Raw genomic sequence first — 18,009 nt, forward strand, 5'->3', positions numbered from 1 at the left:
TAGGTACAGTGCCATGAACAAGTACAGTGGGTTCCAGAATGATTGGCACCCCTGACTGGCAATGAGCAAAAATACTTCTAAAAATGAACAAAAACGGTGAAATGAGACCAAACCCTGGAGCAGCAATGCACTCCCAGCTGAAGCTGAAGGGCTGAAGCTAAGCAGGAGTGGGTTTGGTTAGTAAAGATCTGAAGTTAAGCAGGAGTGGGTTTGGTTAGTAAAGATCTGAAGTTAAGCAGGTGTGGGTTTGGTTAGTAAAGGGCTGAAGTTAAGCAGGTGTGGGTTCAGTTAATTGGACGGGAGGCTACCTGGGGAAAGAAAGGGATCTTTCCAATCGCTTATTTTACCTCCTTGCATCACAAATGAACAACCAACCTCAAAACAGAAAAACAGGCACAGCCAGATGGGGTAAAACAAAATTCAACATTTGGAAAGAAACAAGAACAGAAATTAACCCCTTGCCTTCTGCACAACTTTTCTAACTTGGTTACATCAGGGATCTTTCCATTTATTTATTTTACTTCCTTGAATCCTTTCCTGGCTCCTTAGCTACACCCACAGGAGGACGTGAGGAACTGACCGGACGAAAGAGGAATCGAGGAATAGAGTATAATATCAGACAATGGCAATACCCTTGCTCTTTCAAACATCAGTCAGTTGTTCTCTCCACCTAAGCTGATATGTGGTATGTTGGTGTGTTTTCTGGCGCAAAACGGTTCTGCATCGCCCAGTTGGGTGCTAATATTAGCATCAGTAGTAGCAGTAGTAGTAGCAGCAGTAGCAGGAGTAGTAGCAGCAGTAGCAGTAGCAGCAGTAGTAGCAGCAGTAGTAGCAGTAGTAGTAGTAGTAGTAGTAGCCGCCACAGAAGTAGTAGTAGTAGCAGTAGTAGTAGTAGTAGTAGTAGCAGTAGCAGCAGTAGTAGCAGTAGTAGCAGTAGTATTAGCCACAGAAGTAGCAGCAGTAGCAGTAGTAGTAGCAGCAGTAGCAGTAGTAGTAGCCACAGAAGTAGCAGTAGCAGCAGTAGTAGCAGCAGTAGCAGTAGTAGTAGCAGCAGTAGCAGTAGTAGTAGTAGTAGCAGCAGTAGTAGTAGTAGCAGCAGCAGTAGCACTAGTAGCAGTAGTAGTAGTAGTAGCAGTAGAAGTAGTAGTAGCCACAGAAGTAGTAGTAGCAGCAGTAGTAGTAGTAGCAGCAGTAGTAGTAGTAGTAGCAGCAGCAGTAGCACTAGTAGCAGTAGTAGTACTAGTAGCAGTAGTAGTAGTAGTAGCCACAGAAGTAGTAGTAGCAGCAGTAGTAGTAGCAGCAGTAGTAGTAGCAGTGGCAGTAGTAGCAGCAGTAGTAGCAGTAGTAGCAGCAGTAGTAGCAGTAGTAGTAGCAGCAGTAGTAGTAGTAGCAGCAGTAGTAGTAGCAGTGGCAGTAGTAGTAGTAGTAGCAGTAGTAGCAGCAGTAGTAGCAGTAGTAGTAGTAGTAGTAGCAGCAGTAGTTGTAGTAGTAGTAGCCACAGAAGTAGTAGTAGTAGCAGTAGTAGTAGTAATTGCAGTAGTAACACACTGAGGAAGAAGAGGGATAGAAAGGGAATGAAAGCAGTGTACAAGAACAATTGTTGGAACAAGCGTTCCCATGTTATTTCCAATTTGTATCTCTGAAAGTTTATATCTCTATTTCTTTTTCAAAAAAGTACAGGTTTTTGAACATTATTTGAAGACGCCAGCAAGAAATAAGAAAAAAACAGCTCTGTAAGCCAACGTGTGGTAAATGTGTAAGGTCTATTTTCGGGGCTTAATCTGTGTAACAAAATTAACTGCGGTTCCTGCATTTCTTTTTTCTCACAGAACTGTTTCATTTTTTCATACTCTCTAATACCCCATAACATCATCATAAACATCCCCTCGGTATTTATATTCAGACAATGGTGTCCTTATTTTCTTTCATGGTGGGGGGTTTCCTGTGCAATTCATTATTCACGGAAAGCACCAATATGGAGGCGGCCGCCGCCCCCCTACCCCTCCAAAATTAGCACTCCCTCTCACACACTTGTTTGCATCACATCTCCTTTGACCTTTTGTTCTTCAATTCATTACTGATCTCTGATCCAGAACCTGTGCCTGTCTTTTATTTCTGAATGAAAGAATGGGGGGGAAGTAGACCAGGGGTGGTTTGTCTGTTGCACTTATTGAGACTTGTTGGATTTATTAGGATGAAGTTTGTATTGCATTTTTACAAAAGTGCGTACAGTGGCATGTTCCAATATGTCCTGTCCCCCAAGTATGTGCTGGTATTTAGCCTAACCATAATACCCGAAATGCAATTACATAATTGCAATTGTAGTTATCAGCTAATTGTTCTTCATCTACTGTCCTACTGTCTGTTACTGGATGGTTCAAGGCCACTTTATGTCAGAAATAGCTGTGTGTCATGGTGAATGAATGCCGTCCCCCCAATTTACATACCAGGACCTATAGTCAGTCAGATAAGTTCTTAGATAGCTTATGCTTTCATCCTTATGCTTTTCCTCTTCTGTAATATATGGACAATAATTACTTTATCCATGTGTTTATTTATGTGTTTTTAGTTGATTAAATAATGGACTTTCAGGTGAAATGATTTGACTATAAACACTTTATTTGAAGGGCCTATATCTGAAGGGTTGCAGAATGATTTACACCCTTGATAAAAATGAAGAAGAAAGTTGTATTTCATAAACAACACAGATATTTTATGTTCAAACAGATGGGACAATTATGTATATATACTTTTATTTCATTTGTGATAACTTTTCAGAATCATTGATATCCCTGGGTTTGCGCTTATAGACACCCCAATATTCAGTTCAGACCACATGTCTGGCTGTCTTCACGCCACCCTTCCAAAGAGTTCGCCGGTTTGGAGATTTTATGGTTCTTTTTTTTTTTTGGTGACCCCAAGATGCAACCAACAGGTGATGACTCAGGAGATGGTGTAGAGACCGATGAACCTGGGGGCAAGTTGGTGGCAGACAAAGCGGAGGGGTAAGTCCAGGGATGACAGCCAAACCGTCAGTCCCACAGTGTACTGGGAACTGGGAGGCAGGATGGAGACTCGACCTTCGTCAGACTGGGCCAGTGAGTGCATCTGGCTTGACATTCTTACATTACACTACACTACATTACACTACACTACACTACATTAAACTACATTACACTACACTACATTACACTACACTACACTACATTACATTACACTACACTACACTACATTACACTACACTACATTACACTACACTACACTACATTACATTACACTACACTACATTAAACTACATTACACTACACTACACTACACTACACTACATTACACTACACTACATTACATTACATTACATTCTTGGAACCAGGACGGTACATGAGGGTGAAATTGAAGCAATTAAAGAATAGGGACCAGCAGGCTTGGCAAGGGTTCAGTCCTTTAGCTGATCATAGGTACTCTAAGTTGCGGTGATAAGTCCATACAATAAACAACAGATGGCGGCATTCCTCAAATTGCAATTTAATGGCTAGCAGCTCCCATTTGCTGATGCTGTAATTCCTCTCAGCCGAAGTAAGGTGGCGAAAGAAGGAGGCGCATGGGTGCATGTTGTTGTCAGGGGCATCCACCTGAAGGGTGAACTGTTTCTCAGGTTCAGGCATGATAAGAACGTCTCTTTTAACTCGGCTTCTTGAGGCAGGAAGTCACTCTGCTTGAGTTAAGGGCAGTGAGAGGGGCGGCAACAGGGCTGTAATAAAGCGCCTGTGAAAGTAGGCAAAGCCCAGGAACCGCTGTCCTTCTTTAGCGGATGACAGGTGAAGGCCAGCTTGCGACTGCCTTGGTCTTTTCAGGGTCCATTTCCAATTGGCCTTGGGAGACCAGAAATTCCAGAAACTGAACTGTAGACTGGTGAAACTCACACTTTTCTGCTTTGATGAATTGCTGATTCTCCAACAGGCGTTGCAGGACTTGATGTACATGTTGAACACGTTCTTCTAGAGAGGATGGGAAGATTAAGATGTCATCCAGGTACACGAACACAAACTTGAAGATCATGTCCGTCAGGATGTCGTTTATCATATTCTGGAACACGTCTGGAGCGTTCTTGAGCCACGAAAGGCATCACCAGGTGCTCACAGTCTTCCACTCGTCCCCCTCTCTCATATGAACCAGGTGGTGAGCATTACTCAAGAACATGCCGCCGGGTGAGGATGAGGGATGGATCAGATTTGAAGCCCGGGACTCACTGATGTACTCCACGGCCTCTGTTTCAGGGGCATCGTAGGCGGGGCAGCTGATGTGTCGCCGCTTGACCGACAGTGGAACGATCAAGACTCTCTTCAGATTCCCAAAGGCAGTGCTCCACTCTCATGCTTTACCAGCCAACAGCGTGATCACCTAGGCAACCTTGGAGTGCTCAGCAGGGAAGGACGAAGGATGCAGCATGAAGGCCAAGGAGCACTGGGACAGAAACGACCTGCAGGATCAGGGATCACCAGTGTAGCGCTCGGGGTGCAGGTGGGGTTCAGGATGACCTCGGGCAGACTCAGGAACAACAGCCACAGGGGAAGCGGCGGTTTGGCCAGGGAATCTGAGAGGTCTGTCATCTGGATGTGCAGGTTATGGAGATTGCGGTGCAAGGAGCGAGTCTCTGGCCAGATTGTTTTGTCAGGCTTCAGAACAAAGGAACCAATAGCAACCAGGAAGTAGAATGAGTCTTTACTAAACAGTTGGCTGGTCAGGCCGGTAATAATCAAATACAGGCAGACGGGAATATCAGAGGTAAGTAGGCTCATGGTGAATGCATCTGCCATCAGACCCCTACAACTCATCCAGAATGCTGCAGCCCGTCTGGTATTCAATGTTCCCAGACATTCACATGTCACCCCCCTGCTCAGCAACCTCTACTGGCTGCCTGTTATGGCTTGCATCAAACTTTGGTGCTCGCATACCAGGCAGTTAAAGGATCAGCACCTGTATATATTCAATCCCTTATAAAGACCTATACACCAACAAGACCCCTCCGTTCTGCCACTTCGTGCCGTCTGGCACCTCCCCCTCGCCACACCTGCACTTCACGCTCACGACTGCTGTCTGTCCTGGTCCCACGGTGGTGGAATGACCTCCCGGTGGATATCAGAAAGGCAGAGTCTCTGACCTCCTTCAAGTGCAGACTGAAGACCCATCTCTTCAGGCTACACCTTTCCCTCCCCAACTCACAATCACCGTGATTAGCCTTAGACCGTAATGGCACTTATGTATCGATATCGTTACTTGTATAGGTATTGTTGTTTTTATTGGCTGTTGTATTGTTGTCTTCTAGCTGCCAACAGTGGCATGCTAGTTTGAAAGTTGATTGTACTCTTCAAGGGTTCTGAATTTCTGTATGTTCACACTAGGACTCGGAACAGTACTGTCCTCTCAGGTCCACTTTTGCACTTGTTCTTGTGTTTGATTTGCACTTTGTTGTACGTCGCTCTGGATAAGAGCGTCTGCTAAATGCCACGTAATGTAACGTAATGAACCGGCAACCCTCTGACTGCCAGACGACTGCTGTTACTGCCTGAGCCAATGTTGCCCCAATCATTATAGTTCCTTTAGACTGAGATAAACTAAATTAAGTAAAATTGTATTGCCAATTTCACTTTGTTTGATTTCATTCACAATAATTGTTAGGGGTGCCAATAATTATGGCTCCTGTTTTCCAGAATTTTTTTTTACAAAACAGTGAAACATGAGAGTACATGTATTGAAATAAAAGTATATAATTTTTGCATATGTTTGAACATAATCTGTATTGTTTATTATATACAGCCTTTGTCCTTCTTTTTCCCACTATATACACTTTATTTGACATCCTTCTTTATTAAAGCTGCTATCATAAAGAACTACACTACATAGCACATTCATAAGCACTACATAAGCATTCATAAGCAATTATATGTCAATAGCTGCAAATAGGCATATGGTGTGCTATATCAACATTGATGGAACAAGTGACATTACCATAACATACTATAACATATAAGTGAACTGACACAAGACTGTTATGTCAGTTATTGACATGCTATGATTATGATAGTGCTTATGAAGAACTTATATCGCTCTTATGTCAGAGCCTTCAAAGAAACTGGGATTGAATAGAGATGGTTTACCACAGCAGGATTACAGTGTAAAAACTGTGTCTGCTAGGCCTTTGGGGAAATGCAGTATTTACAAAACATATTGTCTAATTTCACAGTATTTATCATGTAAAATACATATACTTACATGTATTCTTAAAATATATGAAATATATGTAAAATGCAGTCCCCTCCAAAAGTATTGGAACAGCAATACCTTTGTTTTTGGTGTACACTGAAGACAATTTTGTTTGAGGTCAAAAGATGTACATTAGATGATAGATCCCAATTTCATCTTTTATTTTCTGGTATTTTTATATAGATCTGTCAAAGAACTTAGAACATATCACCTTTTGTATCAGACCACCCAACAGGTGTTTCTTGTTGCCCAGATGTGTCCTGTTAGATTGACTGGTTAAACAATAAATAGTTCTGAATGTCTACTCTTGGTTTTAGCCTTGGGTTTTGCCTGTGAAGACTGCATTTCTGCTAGAAAAGATAAACCAACATGAAGACCAGAGAGCTGTCTTTTTCAGCCTTAGAAAAGAAAGGAAATCTATGACAGAAACATTGTAACAGCTGTGAAGAAAAGCCTGAAAACATCAGTCAGTGACATCACAAACAATCCCCACAGGGCAGTCAGTGACATCACAAACAATCTCCACAGGGCAGTCAGTGACATCACAAACAATCTTCACAGGGCAGTCAGTGACATCACAAACAATCTTCACAGGGCAGTCAGTGACATCACAAACAATCTCCACAGGGCAGTCAGTGACATCACAAACAATCTCCACAGGGCAGTCAGTGACATCACAAACAATCTCCACAGGGCAGTCAGTGACATCACAAACAATCTTCACCGGGCAGGGGTGAAGGTATCTCAACGAGCCGTTAGAGAGCAGCCATACCACAAGATGCAAACCAGTCATCAGTAGTAAGAATCGGAAGGCAAGATTATAATTTGCAAAGAGAGATGAGCCACAAAGTTCTGGAACAAAGTTTTACGGAATGATGAGACCAAGATTAACCTCTACTGAAGTGATGGAAGGCCAAAGCCTGGCGAAAGAAGGAATCTGTAAAACACGGTGGAGGAAGTGTCATGGCTTGGGCTTGCATGGCCACTTCTGAAATAAGCTCACTAATCTTTACTGATGATGTAACTCATGATGGTAGCACCAGGATGAATTCAGAAGTCCACAAAAACATTCTGTCTGCCAACTTACAGAGAAATGCACGACCTCACGTCGCCTCATAGTGGCAGTGTGGATGGAGCACATCCAGGAGTACATTGCATGAAAAGTACTGAATACTGTTTTTTAGTTTACATTATCCCTTGCTTATACCGGAACAGGTCACACTGGTCACCTAAACAAGCCTTCCTTCTCCAGGATATATGAAGCATGTATCCAGCACATTCACACACTTTTCACCAGAACGGATATAATGTGTGCATGAGAGAGAGAGAGAGAGAGAGAGAGAGAGAGAGAGAGAGAGAGAGAGAGAGAGAGAGAGAGAGAGAGAGAGAGAGACTAAGTGCTCTTCTCTTGTATTGATCGCTTGGTCCTTGCCCTGCCTAGTCCTCTGGGAGAAGCAAGAAAAATTACCAGCCAGTCCGAGGAAGATTGTTGTACAAATTGTAGTTTGTTGCCGATTATATTTCCATTGCAGCTAATGGGGTGATGGCATCTAAACTGCTGATAAGAATATCGGAAATAATTACGCGTTTTTTATGACACGACCACAATACGCACGGCGAGGCAGCCCAGAGAATGTATTAGTTACGAGCGAGATCTATGGTTGTCTTTCAGTTTTAGTTTATCTGTGTGCGTTTGTGTTCACTTGGTTGCGTATGACTGCCATTGCTATTGTTCGCTTGTAGTTGCTGATTTAGAATGAGTTACACGGTGCTCTGTGGTACCGTGCTTCTATGCGCCTCCGCGGGACTCTGCGCGCCAGTGGCTGACCAGTATTCCCGGAGTGTGGTGAGTATATTCACTGCCCTTCCAATACGGAGAAAACAAGGTATTATCTGGAATCGCTTTTTAGGCGACGAAGGCATACCAGTTGTATTTAAGTTGTTTTACCGTTCATAATTATTATCGTTAAAAAAATAAAAAAATAACGTATGAAAGACATTGGAAAAACAAATAATTTGAAAGAATCAAATGTTGCGTTGCGTTGACAGAAGATCGGATGATATTTTCTCATGCAGGGCTTTTGTTGTTGTCTTAACACATCCGGCGTATTATGGACCATTATGGAGTTACCTTACCTGAATTTACTCAATTTCCCCCTCTGGATTATTTTCTATCTTGGAAACTGAAAATCTCAGGCAGTCATGTAGGGAAGACAAATCAACATGGGGCATGTTGAAACACGGGGATTTTGCATGGTTGCATGCGAGCAAGAATGATTGGTGAGTTTTCAGTTGTGTATTATTATATGTATTATAACAACCCACTTCTCATGTGTGAGTGGCAGGACGATTAGAAAACTTCACCAAGAGTTATTAACAAATCTGTGTTTTAGCCCCATGAAAGTGATGTTTTTTCACTAAAGGGTTTTTCGATTAACTGATGATGTGTGAATGCCATAGACTCAAAATATACGTCATTAATCACTGTCGTGTGGGTTTTAAGGCAGTATAGTTTTGGCACGTCACTAGCAAGCCATGCAGGAGTACAACTAGCACAGCCTAGTGTTAATGCATTTGCCACAATGACGTCGACAATTCCATGGCCTACCATGTGCTTATTCAGTCCAATTTAGCACTCGCTGCTATCCCTTTCTTCCCAGATATTCATTTCCCGCTACTTTTGACTGAATTGTAATCACCAGGAATGTCCTAGAACTGTACTGATTATATATAGTCATACAAAAGACATGTACCTTCTTTCTCGATGAAAAATATTTGCTCTAATATGTGTAGGATATATATTGTTAATTAAGCAAAAACCAAAAAGTGTTTGGTTGTTTCCCTGGTCTCGCCCCCCTACCCCAGAAAATACCATACAAACATAATACATTGCCATAATAAATGAATAAATGACATTGTTGGAGCACCGTAGCTGTCAGTTGATCTTAAGCATATATTAGCCTCTAGTAGCCCCGTTGAATTACATTGCAAAGCGGTGTATATATTGTATGATTTGTTTATCACTTTGTGTATTGTAGCCGAAGCAAGTATGCATTGCAACGTAAACACAGTTATTTATACATTCTTGACGGTATTCCCTGCTGATTGAGGAAGTGGAATCGTGCTGTTAGCTGTGCAACCCTTCATGTGTGTTTGCAATGTCTACTCGTCCCGTGTACTCAGCCCAGCTGCTTTCACATGACTACACACGAGAATAATCGAGTGCCGCTAGTTGTTGAAACTTGCCGTCATCCACCCAGGAAGCCGTTAACACGCCGCAACAATATGTGATAGTACTAGGTTGTCTGCGGTTACGAAAGGCGAAATTGTGTACTCGCTTTGTGAAAACTATAATATAATAATAATATTGCGTTTATCCCAAGACGCCAAGAAACTAACTCTGCTAACTCGGTTAGCCATGTAGCCTAACTTACGTGACCATACACTCTATCTGTGTTGCTAGGTAGTTTATGCGACACGCTAGGCAAGGCCAGCATGAAACAAGGTCGACTTTTAAACAATTTCAACCCTGCTGGCGCTCAACTTGGCTTTATTTTGAGCTGTGCCATGCTTGGCGTGGCTGCCAAGTCTTGTTTCAACGCTCCCTCCATAGGAATCAGCGTTGCCAGATGCCGTACAAAGATCGTAGCTACTAAGACTTATTTCAGAGCAAATTGAAATACAAGTGATACGAAAAGATTTTCTTAATCTTCACTCACTTTTTTAGGCTGATGATGTGGCCACCGGAGTGGGGAGGAATAATAACATTATTGACATTGACGTAAGATTAATAATAAGACTGGATCCAAATCAGCTCCGTCCCATTTCACTATTATGAAAAAACCTGAATGCAGGCTCATCTATTAAGATTTCATACCTCAGCCTGATGTTTTCGTTCTGCTATTTGTTCTGTTCATGTGTTCATGTTCAGGAGATCAATATGGATTATATTATATGGATTATATTGCCAGTCACCTCAGTCCAGAAAGATAGTTCTACATAGAGAGGTCTCGCTAACTACAGTACTATTTGAGCACATGCACAATCGTATATCACTACCGTTAACTCAGGAGACGGTACTCAAGTTACTAACGATTAGTGTAGTAAATAATTGGAGAATGCCACCGTAAAGATGAGCTTTATAAAATATATACATGTACATACAGTGCAGTCAATATATGTATTTGGACAGTTGGTTTCTCTGCTGCTTCTGAATAGTCAATCATTGCCTTAGTGCAGGTATAAGAAAACCTTCAGTATCTAGTCTTGATTCTAGTCTCTTATGAGACCACAAAGAGACATAGGCTAAACAATAGGCTTTCCAAGCTGTTTGGAACGTCATTAATTAGAAAGAGAGCACTGGTGAGCTCAGTATTTGCAAAAGGCTGGTGATGACCTCTACAGTTACTCACCATAATGAAGAGAAAATCAAGCCCCTGTCCAACAGATCAGAAACACTCTTCAAGGGCCCGCGGTGGCGCAACAGGCTAAGATGCAGCGGACTTGCGGTTGCTGTTCGCTGCAGTTGCACACTGAGGACTGGGGTTCGATTCCTGGTTTGGCTGGTTCTTGTGGAGCGGAAGGGACTTGGCAGGGTTAGCTGATCGCTGCGCAAAAGAATACCTTGGGCGCCTCGGAATCACGGTCAGGCACATGAGACGAGACGGCTTGAAGAAGGCGTGTTGTTCTCCTTCGGGCTGCCGAAGGACAGGGTGTGAGCAGTGTATCTAACACTAACACTAATTGGATTATATGGGGTACAATTGGCTACCAAATTGGGAGAAAAAGGGAAAAATCTGAAATAAATGTATAAAAAAACAAAAAAATCTACACCTGACCTGCCTCCTGAAGAGTGTCAGTGACTACATTCTGCTGAAGACTTTCTTATCCAGAGCAACATTACAGTTGATTAGACTAAGTAGGAGACAATCCTCCCCTGGATTGCGGATCTTATTGTGGCTACACCAGGATTAGAACCACCGACCTTGCGGGTCCCAGTCATTTACCTTAACCACTACACTACAGGCCGCATATATGTAACATGATAATGTAACTGCTGATCATTGAAATGACTCCAAACCCACTGGACGTTGCTTCCTCCAACAGCAACGCAGTAATCCCAAAACATACACCAGTGCTCTTCTTAATGATGTTCCGAAAAGTTTATTTTGGAAAGCCAATTTTTATTTTTATCCGATGTCTCTGACTAATTTAGTCTTATATCTCAGCCTATAGATAATGGCTTGACTGTCATTGGTACAACTATCTACTGAACGCTTTCTTATGCCTGTACTAAGGAAGCAGTTGAATACACCTGACTATTCAGAAGCAGCTGAGAAGCCAACTGTCCAATTACTTTTGGTCCCCTAAGATGTGTGGGACTATGAATAAAAAGGAATGTGATGCCTATACGCATCACCCAATGTGGGTAAATATCCTCAAATTAAAGGGTACAGTCTCACGTTTATTTCATTTCAAATCCGATGCACTGCTCTACAGAACCTAAAGAACAGAAACTGTCCAAATACATATAGACTGCATTGTAGGTACAATATTACAGGATATCTGAATATTGCAATGTAGAATTTTCCCTTTTATATGTTATGCGATATCATCCCACTGTCCTGTGTGACACTTGGAAGGGGCAGAAGCGAATGATGTCGGGAGGCACAAAGCACACTGTTCACCCCGTGCCATGAACACTGTCTGTGTCTGAGGAGCGAAGACCATTGTGTCCTGGACCAACCTCCATAGCCTGCATGTCAAGAAGAACGTTCAGCTGCAGAAGAGAGGCTCTCCAGCAGCACACACCTGAATCCATGCTTAGAGATAGATAGATATGTAGATCTACACACACCTGAACCCATGCTTATAGATAGATACGTAGATCTACACACACCTGAACCCATGTTTATAGATAGATACGTAGATCTACACACACACCTGAACCCATGCTTATAGATACGTAGATCTACACACACACCTGAACCCATGCTTATAGATTGATACGTAGATCTACACACACCTGAACCCATGCTTATAGATAGATACGTAGATCTACACACACCTGAACCCATGCTTATAGGTAGATCTACACACACCTGAACCCATGCTTATAGATTGATACGTAGATCTACACACACCTGAACCCATGCTTATAGATACGTAGATCTACACACACCTGAACCCATGCTTATAGATAGATAGATAGATAGATACGTAGATCTACACACACCTGGGTGATGCATAGCAGCCTCACACATCAGCTGCGGTGGAGAGTGAGAACATTAGGGGGATGATTAGGTGGCAGGTCTTTTTCCATCTGCATTAAACAACGCAATCTGTCCGACACATTACTGTCCCCCTCCTCCATACGCATCCTAGGACTGGCTGACGCGGTATGGCTACCTGCTACCACCAGACCCGCGCACTGGCCTACTTCAGACCAAGGAGGGGATTCACAAGGCCCTGCGACAGATGCAGAGATTCGCTGGACTGAATGAAACGGGAATGCTGGGTAACCCTCCTGTCACAGCCTCCGTTACATCACCTGTCATAACCACACCAATCACAGCCTCTGTTACATAACCTGTCATAACCACACCCATCACAGCCTCTGTTACATCACCTGTCATAACCACACCAATCACAGCCTGTTACATAACCTGTCATAACCACACCCATCACAGCCTCTGTTACATAACCTGCCTGTCACAACCACACCAATCACAGCCTCTGTTACATAACCTGTCATAACCACACCCATCACAGCCTCTGTTACATAACCTGTCATAACCACACCCATCACAGCCTCTGCTACATCACCTGTCTGTCACAACCACACCCATCACAGCCTCTGCTACATCACCTGTCTGTCACAACCACACCAATCACAGCCTCTGTTACATCACCTGTCACAATCACAGCCTCTGTTACATAACCTGTCACAATCACACCCATCACAGCCTCTGTTACATAACCTGTCATAACCACACCCATCACAGCCTCTGTTACATCACCTGTCTGTCACAATCACACCAATCAGAGTCTCTGTTACATCACCTGTCTGTCACACCAATCACAGTCTTTGTTACACCACCTGTTTTACTGTGTGATTATGGTGCGTTTGCTGCTCTTGTGGGAAAGTTGGACCGACTTCTGGGATGTCGTGAACGCAGAACTGTCACTTCCACACTCAGAATAAAACCCGACAGCTTCACCCGTCTGCTTCTCTTTCAGACTCAGCTACTCTGTTCCTCATGTCTACCCCCCGGTGCTCCCTCCCTGACGTTGTGGGGACAGGAGACTTGCGGAAAAAGAGGAGGAAAAAGAGATACGCTCTGTCAGGGCTGCAGTGGGATAAGACTGAACTCACGTGGAGGTGCGTGTGACAGTGTTCCTCGCCATCCACTCTATAGTGGCCTGTGACTGACTCCGCCCTGTGACTGACTCCGCCCTGTGACTGACTCCGCCCTGTGACTGAATGTCCTGTGCCTGACTCTGCCCTGTGACTGACTCTGCCCTGTGACTGACTCCGCCCTGTGACTGACTCCGTCCTGTGCCTGACTCCGCCCTGTGACTGACTCTGCCCTGTTTCTGACTCTGCCCTATGTCTGACCCTGTGTGGCTCAAACAAGGCTTCAGCATTGATGGGAGATTCTGCTGTAGATGTCTGCGACTTTCGTAAGGGGCTTTGATGGGAGCATCACAGCCCTGGGCACAGAGCTTTCATTCAGGCAGCGCGTTTCCGATTCACAGCACAGCCTTCTCACTCAGGGCAGCGCCTGATTCACTGCATTCATCCGACTGCATTTCATCCTCATTTTTTATTCATTTTATCCCATTTTGAAACACGACTAAAGTTTATTATTAATATTGTTATTCAGACCTGGGTCAAATATGTAATTGCTTTGGATTCAAATACTTTTCTATGCTTTACTGAGCTTATCTGGTGGATCGGAACCTATGAAATGCTCTCACAGAGTGCAAACCTGACCGTTTGGTCCTCTTGGTTGTCTCAATTGCCCCAGGCAAGATCAATGAAGCCGAGAAAAGCATTTGAATCGAAAACGATTACATATTTGACCCACCTTTTATTATTATTATTATCTTCTGTGTCATTCATCGCCCTCTTTTAGTGTGGACAGCTATCCCTCTCCCTCCTCCTCTCGGTCTCTGCGCCCGGAGCTGGTGGTGCCCATTCTGACCCACGCCCTCAGAGTATGGGCCGAGGTTACCCCGCTGCACTTCCACCTCCTGCCCCGGCAGAGGGGAGGGGGCGGAGAGAGGAGGGAGGAGGGGGACATCCGGGTGTCCTTTCCGCGCTCCTTCCACGAGGACGGGTACCCCTTTGACGGTAACGGCGGCACGCTCGCGCACGCCTTCTTCCCGGGCCGATCGGACCTCGCCGGGGACGTGCACTTCGACGACGAGGAGAGCTGGAGCTACGCGGCGCAGCCGGGTGAGTCGGTGCGCATCGCAGCAGCCCCGCCGTCACAATGCGTCTCTTGTGCTGCGGAAGATAAAACATGTCTGCCCAGCCGCTATCCCAGCTCCCTCTGGCCCGGAGAAAACCCTCCAATAACCGCTCTTTTCCTTCACCATCTCCCAGGCGACCGCGGCAGTACTGACCTCTTCACAGTGGCTGTCCATGAGTTCGGCCACGCCCTGGGCCTCTCCCATTCCTCCTCTGATGCGTCAATCATGCGACCCTATTACCAGGGCCCAGTGGGGGACATTGGGAGCTTCAAACTCCCTGAGGATGACAGGCTAGGCATCCAGACACTCTATGGTGAGGGGGGTACATCATCACTCGCCTTTGTCTATGGTTTTCCATGAGCCTCATTAATCGCGCTCTTTCCAATCATTGGGAAAGCCACAACAATTACAGATGAGGAGAAGTAGATCATTTATTGAAACAGAACTGAAAAAAAAAAACCAGTTCAGTCCAGCTCCCAGCTCAACATGGTTTAACTGGTTAACCAGTTCAGACCAGCTCCCAGCTTGACATCGTTTGATCAGCTCAAGCTATGTTTTGATACAGCTCAGACAAGCTACCAGGTCATACCCAGCTAGACCAGCTTATGAACAGCTTGACCAGTGCAATTTTCAAGCTGGTCAAGCTGGCATAGCTGGATGTTACAGCACGGATGTTATATGTTCTTCCACTAGGGATGCCCGTGTCTTCTCTTGCTCAAGAATCCTACAGGAGCCTCCCAGCTCCTCACTCCTAGCTCCTTCAAGGAGCATTTAACATACCGAAATCCCCTTAGGGATTCCAGCTAGGTCAAGGGAAGAGGGGAAAAGGATGGATAAAATGAGTGATTGGAATGAGCCCCTATTGTGTGTTCGTACTGTTTTAGGGAACGGGAGAGCATTGCTGACTCCACCTCCCCCTGCCACGCCCAGTCTGCCCCGGCCCCCTGGTCCTTCATCTCCATCACCAACCAGACGGTGAGCTTCTTATTATGTCATTTATGTCATTCTTGTTGTCACGACAACACTGCTGAAATGATATTTATTTGGAAAAGAACAATTTGAAAGCTTTAGCATTCTAATCTGCACAGTATAGTTTCACCATACCTAGTTTGAGGATTTTCCAGTCCGATATCAGATTTATGTTGGTTTTAACATTCTAAATGTAGTCCTTTCAGCCAATCAGCTATTTAACAAAGAGCATTTCCTTGTTAATAACCATTTACCATTTAGAAAAATGTCAGATAGCATCCTATTATTTTAAGCTCTCAGATTATCATGCCAATATTTATTTTCTCCCAGTAGGAAATGTGCAGATTATGTGCAGTCATATGGACTGTCCTGCAATATCAATTTCTCTGCAATATCAATTCCTGCTCTTTGTAACAAAGCAGTTTCCATCACAGTGAAGAGACAGTAGTGATACGCGGGGTGGCTGCTTTGTGCAGAAGCAGTTCTTCTCCTCCTCCTTTTTGTCTCTCTAACATCAGTATTCCTTTCCATGGCAGCCCACTGCCCTCCATCCTGAATCGCTGTGAGGGCGGCTATGACGCTGTGGCCAACATCAGAGGAGAGGTGTTCTTCTTTAAGGGTGAGAGGAACTCAAAGTCTGATCTGCCACCAAGTCAAAGGAAACCTAGAGTTTTCCTGCAATCTATAAGAGTCTTGGGTCCAAATATGTAACTCCCATCTCAAGGCAGGGGGCCTCTTAAATAGCATAAGGGCGACATTAGCTCAGGTGGTAAAAGTGGTCGTCTTGAGGTTGCCGGGTTCAATCCCCCACCCAGGGTGTGTCAGAAGTGTCCCTGACCAAGACACCTAACTCCTGATTGCTCCTAATGTGCTGGTTGGCACCTTGCTTTGCCGCCAGTCTCCAATGGCGTGTGAGTGTGTGTAGGTGAAAGGGCTAATGTGAATTGTAAAGCGATGTAATGCAGTCCATTTAGCATTATGCCGCCCCAGGTCATCTGTAACTCACTGTCCGTGTTTGTGTGTGACGCAGGTCCGTATTTCTGGCGGATCCAGCAGTCGGGATCTCTGGTGTCTCTTTCGCCAGCTCTAATTTGGAAGTTCTGGAACGGGCTGCCCCGTGAAACCCACAGAATCGACGCCGTCTACGAGAGGAAGGGCGACAGCCGTATCGTTTTCTTTATCGGTGAGTGACAGGAGCATTTAGGCCAGTTCACAGTCCGGCGACAGACTATCAGAGACATGCCAGAGTATAAACCAAATGTCACCGCTCTGTACAATGGCCGTCAGATTCATTGTTATAATAATGCGGTGTACATTTTATTTGGAGGTAGCCATTCATAATCAGTCAGGCCACACTAGGTGTAAATATCTCTATCCACCTGTTTGTACAGGTGACCAGTACTGGGTCTTCAAGGACACATCCCCTCTCCCTGGGTACCCCCGGCCCCTGTCAGACTGGGGCTTGCTCTCCAGGGACGGCACAGCATCCGAGAGGGTGGGGGCGGCGTTTGTGTGGGCACATAATGGGAAGACCTACCTGTTCAGTGGTGGGGAGTTCTGGAGATTTGACGAAGGAGGGAGTGGTGCAGGGAGGACCCTGAACGTGGGCTACCCTAGACCTACCTCTCTCTGGGGAGGGGTTCCCTCCAACCCCGATGACATCATGAGCTGGATAGATGGTGAGAACTTGGAAAAACTTAAATGGAGTCTCCTTTCCCTCAATACCCTTTAAATCCATGCTTCTCTTCCCACCCTTTCTTCTTCACTGTCACAGGTCACTCTTTTCATTTCCATCACCTTTTCATTCTGTTTATTCACCTCTTAGGAGACACTTACTTCTTCAAGGACAACTCCTACTGGGTGGTGAAGAGTGGAGGATTGGGCCATGAAGCTGTCACTCCGAAATCCATTGCAGTTGATTGGATGAGATGTCCACCTCCTTCAACTCCTACCCAATCATCAGACAGCTGCAATCCTAGGGGCCAGAAGAAGTGCAGCTGCGCCGGGAACAGGGCTGTCCCAATTCAAGCCTCCAACTGTACAATATTATTTTCCCTCACTTTGATTTTCTGCTCTCTTTTTAACTCATTAACAAGTAGACTGAGTTTTTAATGTACAAATAGGCTACACCCAAGTTATTTGAATAGAATGAATCATTTTAGTTGTCATGCAAAATAAACTGTGGATTGAATTGCAATTATTATGTTTTGTAATGCAATATTTGAAAAGGGTTAACTTTGTATTAAATCTTTTGAAGAGAACACCTACAATGGGGTACCCTTCCTTTCCAATTCAAATGTG

General features: G+C 44.5%; 1 protein-coding gene across 1 annotated transcript; it reads left to right on the forward strand.

Moving 5' to 3' along the window:
- The first annotated feature begins 7,808 nt into the window (after window positions 1–7,808).
- On the forward strand, window positions 7,809–17,905 carry mmp25a (matrix metallopeptidase 25a). Its single transcript, XM_061225283.1, has 10 exons — window positions 7,809–8,107; window positions 12,646–12,778; window positions 13,501–13,642; window positions 14,400–14,722; window positions 14,873–15,052; window positions 15,624–15,714; window positions 16,245–16,327; window positions 16,739–16,891; window positions 17,100–17,387; window positions 17,534–17,905. Exons 1-10 carry the CDS (start codon window positions 8,018–8,020, stop codon window positions 17,818–17,820), a joined length of 1,770 nt encoding a protein of 589 aa, XP_061081267.1. The 5' UTR covers window positions 7,809–8,017; the 3' UTR covers window positions 17,821–17,905.
- Window positions 17,906–18,009: the final 104 nt, after the last annotated feature.

Source organism: Conger conger, chromosome 16, assembly GCF_963514075.1.
Source record: "Conger conger chromosome 16, fConCon1.1, whole genome shotgun sequence".
In the NCBI taxonomy this organism is placed as follows: domain Eukaryota; kingdom Metazoa; phylum Chordata; class Actinopteri; order Anguilliformes; family Congridae; genus Conger; species Conger conger.

Excerpts from the sequence above, each read along its gene's own strand:
- mmp25a (XM_061225283.1), top strand. The coding sequence starts at position 8,018 with ATGAGTTACACGGTGCTCTGTGGTACCGTGCTTCTATGCGCCTCCGCG. Across the intron at positions 13,643-14,399 it reads AAGACTGAACTCACGTGGAG|TGTGGACAGCTATCCCTCTC; the intron begins GTGCGTGTGACA and ends GCCCTCTTTTAG. Across the intron at positions 16,328-16,738 it reads AGAGGTGTTCTTCTTTAAGG|GTCCGTATTTCTGGCGGATC; the intron begins GTGAGAGGAACT and ends TGTGTGACGCAG.